The following is a 5,000-nucleotide window of genomic DNA, read 5'->3' as shown; positions in this document are numbered from 1 at the left end:
TTAATCTTTTTTATTTATTTATTTATTTATTTATTTATTTTTAATTTATTATTTATTTTGCACGGTTCTCAGTTGGATGCTTTCAAAGTGGACATTTCTCAGGCTGACGGTGTCGTCGTGAGGTTTCCCTAGCCACCCCTCTTAACCCCGCTCCCCAACACATATACCTTATCTGTGTTAGTTAAGGATTTATTAAGTCAGAATGATTATTTGCACTTTTATGAGCAGCGTCCATATGGGAGATATTCAGCTGAGACTTGTCCAATCGCGTATCTGTGAGGTTCCGTCCATACTACAGTATGACATGTCTTAAACACGTCGTATCCATATCATAAACAAGTCGTAAACAAGTCAACAATCCTGGATAGAGAACGGATCTTTGGCAAATCCTAGATAACCGTATGAAGCATTGAGTAGGGTTACCAACAAGTCCTTGATTTCTATTCAACCTGTTTGTGATGTGTTTGTGATAAGTTACCGACTTGTGTTTATGACATGTTTTACTGTAGTGTGGAAGCAATCTAAGTCTTCCCGTCAAATCCTCAGCCTCCAACCGATACAAAAACTTTTTGGGTGTCACAAGAAAGACTTGAAAGAAGATTAAAAATCATATACATAAAATCCTTATAGGACCGTCAAAAGCACAATGACTATTACATTCTTACCGATGTGATTCCGTCCAGGAATTTCAAATATAGCATTCCAAATACAAGCGTGCATTATACATGAATCTGTATTTGTGTATATATGTTTTATAGAATAATAACGATATGATCATTCAACACTATTACTCTTAGAATATTGTCAACAAAATTCCGGTGTCACGCTCTACAGTCTAATTCATTGACAATTCAGCCAATTTGTAAGTTTGGTTTGATTAGAAATTGAAACAGGAAACATTCTAACTTGAAAGGAAAATACCTTTGTAACTTAGTAATTGTTTTATTATATGTATATTTACAACATCTACTGAATGTTACGATTTATAAATAAACTTTTATCAACATCCATGGTGTAAAATGTTATTGCAGTTACAACTTGTTTTCTGTACAAAATACCTTAAATGTATGTAATCATACATTTGCAAAGACCACATATTCAAAATAAATATATAAGTATGGATGGAAATAGTTATTAATAAATAGATCATTCACAGCTCAGACAATAAACAAACCCGGAACTAAAAACAGAGAAAAGGTAACAATATTATCACTGTCATTTACTGCGCATTGTTAACGCAGTCGTAATCAACAACACACCTTCCACTACGATCTCTCACTTGACATTTGCCAGGGCAAATCTTCGTAGGCGGAGAACTGATGTCAGGTTTAGGAAAGAAACCTTTGTCCGCCCCTTCACCTTGTGGATCCTCTTCAGATCCCGTCGGCTTGCCCTCAGGTCTCAAGCAGTGACCCTCAGGAGGCGTGTCAACATTCTCGTTGCAGAGTCCTTCTTTGCCGTTCGTGCTGGCGGCCAGAGCCAGAAGGATGGTCGACTCGGCGTCGATGTCGAAGTCCATCAGGAAACGCAACGTCCCTTCAATGTCCTTGTCCAACACACAGATGAGATCTAATCGACAGTTGTCTTCAGTGTCCGTAAAAAGGCATTTTCCTTTGCACTTCCCTCCTTTCTCAAGGCTAGGCCTTTCATGTTCACTACGTCGGTACAACTTCTCCATCAGACAGGTTATGCTTATTCTGCATTCCCCGTCTTTTAAGCGGATCTCGCATTCCCTTTCGCATTTCTTTGGAGTAGAAGTGATGACAGCAGATTTTGGAATTTGTGTGGTTTCATCAGTGGAATCGAGAACCTTCTTCTCGATTGCAAAAGTCGTTGCAAAGAGCAAAAACATGTACAGACTGACCTTCCAAACTCGTGTCATTTTGGCCGTACAGTTAATACTAGTATGCTATGTGGGTGTCTTTAACAAGTATGTCTTTGGATATCTCTATAGCACTGAGGACTTGATTCAAAAGTTGACTATCTATATATACCGTAGGGTCCAGTTTTAACGGGATTCCCAGCTATGAGACATCATTCACCGGAAATGTAGTGACTTAACTTCCAAAAACTGTACATATTTAATTCAGTGATTCTGCAGTGGATTGCACTAAATTATGTCTGGATGAACAAATTGTAAAGTAAGAATCTTCTAACTCAGGTTCCTGTAAGCAGATGCGAAAGTTGCTGAGCAAATTTAGGGCATCCCGTCTTCCTATATCAGAATGCATGGTCCTTGTAAGTAATAATAATAATAATAATAATAATAATAATAATAATAATAATAATAATAATAATAATAATCGTATAACTGAATGAAAGGTACAACCTACAAATACCTCGTACGAACTCTTTTGAACTGACTATCATTACATACCAGGCCGCCACCAGCCGCCTCTCTCTCTCTCTCTCTCTCTCTCTCTCTCTCTCTCTCTCTCTCTCTCTCTCTCTCTCTCTCTCTCTGTCCGTTTCCGGTCTGTTTCCTAATAACCTGTCGTGTAATAATATGTTTAATGGCCTTGTAAGTTTGATAAAGAGTAATTTCCATAACATTCATTGCATCATTGTTGTAATTTTCATTTACTTTAGTTATCAGTAATATCTTCAGTTATTTCCTAAGGGGATTATTTGAAATGCAAATGACATCGTGCCCAGATGTTAGGTATATACTGCATACAGGAACGAACGTATATGAAAGATTTCTTTTTTATTTGAGGGAAAACTTCTCATTATCAGCAATTCTTTTTGGATGAGGTTGCAAGGTCTGTGCCAACATTATCCTTCCTCTTTCTATAAGGAAACTGTCGTGAGGTTAATACTTATTCGTGAACTTAAAAGTCACAGGTATGTAATTGACAACATATGTATGCATGTATATATATGTGTTTATGCGTGTGTGTGTATATATATATATATATATATATATATATATATAATATATATATATATATATATATATATATATATATATATATATATATATATATATATTATATATATATATATATATATATATATTGTGTGCAAGCCATAGTTGTCACAAGAATTATAGAAGTGGTGAATGTTGTTTTAATTTAGAATTACTTTAATGTTGTAAGCACCTGTTCAGAAAAGTAATCATTTTTTCGAGTCTTTTTTCGCGGAAAGTATTCAATAAGCCCTATTTCAAATTTTTTCTTACAGATGTAAAGTATATAGTTATATCTGTCCTTTGCAAACATAATGTAGAGTAAAAGATTAGAACCTTTTTCAGGAGATGAAAGCCAGCCACATTTCCCAATCTCATTGTAGGTCGACTTTTCTTTGAACTTGTGCAAAAGTACATAACCGTATCTTTCCGAGACAGGAACTGAGGTAATTAATGAACATTCCCGTGACGGAAAACGAGAAAGAAAGACGTGACGAAATTCTGTCATGAACTTTCTTTTTGTGTGTCTTTGTTAATCAGGTTTACAGTGGAGAGAAGTGGGTAGGGAAATGGTCTCTTGACTTTTCTAACAATGATCGGCTATTTTATATAGATGTATTTAGGAAGTTTAACAAGACTTCTGTTAAACTATGCATCAAACTTAATAATAACCTCGGTACGAAGAGGCGCTCGCTTTGTACATAATGTAAAAACTTCTGTTAAGGCTTTTTTAATATGTTTTTCATTATTTGTAATAGCAAATTTCTTTGCAAATATTTCGGACTTTTTGTTACTTCCTTTTGATAATACTATATCATGGTTAAATATTAAAACCCCCAAATATCATCTGAACCTTCCTTTTAGCACATAGAATGTCCTGGAATGGTACCAGTCTTGCTAGAAGTTAGATTAAAGGGTAACGCCAACTCTTTCTGTGAGTTATATCACTCTTAATTTCTAGCTAAAGCAAAGTCCTGAGGACACATCCTTTGACGTGCTTAACGGTGTTGGGCAACTGCCGCCGTAGGTGGGTAATTCCAATGAGTCTACAGGTGTTCTATAAATGAGGCTATCAGTTACCTCAACTAAGCAGTCTCCAAGTTACAACAGTTCATCGAACACTGGATATCACATCTTGTCTGAAATGATTTCAGTGATAAGGATCATTCTATTTTTTTCCGCGCTATGCTCAGGTGCACTTGCGATGACGGACGAGGATAAAACAATAAATGCAGCGTCGTCTATCGTCGTAGCACCTATTCTAAAGTGTAAAAAGAAGTGCGAAATTCGTCTAGAAAGTGGGGAGTGCAAAGTTGACATAGCATGTCTTATGAGAAGCCTGTTCGTGAAGACATCGCCAGCGGAGGCATCGTTATCTGTTCTGCACAAAGAGGGAGTGGAAGAGGAAGGCAACACAGGACCAGAGACCAAAGGGGTGTGCCGAGGAAAATGTCTGTTCACGGATGAACAGCAAAATTGCCGCCTGGATCTTATATGCGTGCTGGACAGAGACGTCGAAGGAACGCTGCGTTTTCTAGTCGATCTGAACGTCGATCCTGAAACAGCAATTCTTTTAGCACTAGGCGCCCAATCGAGACAAAATACAGGCGGCAGCTGCGGTGAAGGCCCTAATGACGAATATACTAGAATTGCTCAGCCACCCTGTGATGACCCTTGCGAGTATAGAAGCTCTGAAGGGCGTTGCAGCAAATATGAAGATTGCAGTATAGGACCTGATGGTTGGATTCACCGTACCGTACCCGTGACCAAACCAGAAATCAAGGTTGGCACAGAAGCAGAGATAGTCACAGCTCCTCCAAAGGCATGCCCTAGAAAATGCGAAGTTCGAGACCCTAAATCAGGGAATTGTGTAGTTGATTACGATTGTGCCGGTGCCAGTCCTTAACAGGTTTAACTATGTATGTATTGAGGTTGGAGCATTCAGGTTGGGGAAATTTTATAGATTTCATTGAAGCGTCCCCTGACTCAAGAAATGTCTATGATTTAAAATTATATTCAGTCAAATAAAAGCCAAATTCATATAGTATGTAGTTCTTATCTCTGTGCACCATTCTTGATGCATTATTGAGCA

The 5,000-nt window shown here is 37.5% G+C and overlaps 2 protein-coding genes across 2 annotated transcripts in view; one reads left to right on the top strand and one right to left on the bottom strand.

Annotated features, from left to right (window-relative positions):
* LOC136842879 (uncharacterized) overlaps positions 1-5,000 on the top strand; it is a 465,824-nt gene that overhangs the window by 104,132 nt on the left and 356,692 nt on the right. The window lies entirely within an intron of this gene.
* LOC136849738 (uncharacterized) lies at positions 823-2,068 on the bottom strand. The gene has a single exon (XM_067123126.1). The coding sequence runs from the start codon at positions 1,880-1,882 to the stop codon at positions 1,220-1,222; it is 663 nt and encodes a 220-aa protein (XP_066979227.1). The 5' UTR covers positions 1,883-2,068; the 3' UTR covers positions 823-1,219.

This window comes from Macrobrachium rosenbergii, chromosome 2 (assembly GCF_040412425.1).
Source record: "Macrobrachium rosenbergii isolate ZJJX-2024 chromosome 2, ASM4041242v1, whole genome shotgun sequence".
NCBI classification, from domain to species: domain Eukaryota; kingdom Metazoa; phylum Arthropoda; class Malacostraca; order Decapoda; family Palaemonidae; genus Macrobrachium; species Macrobrachium rosenbergii.
This window is presented reverse-complemented; position numbering and strand designations above follow the sequence as displayed.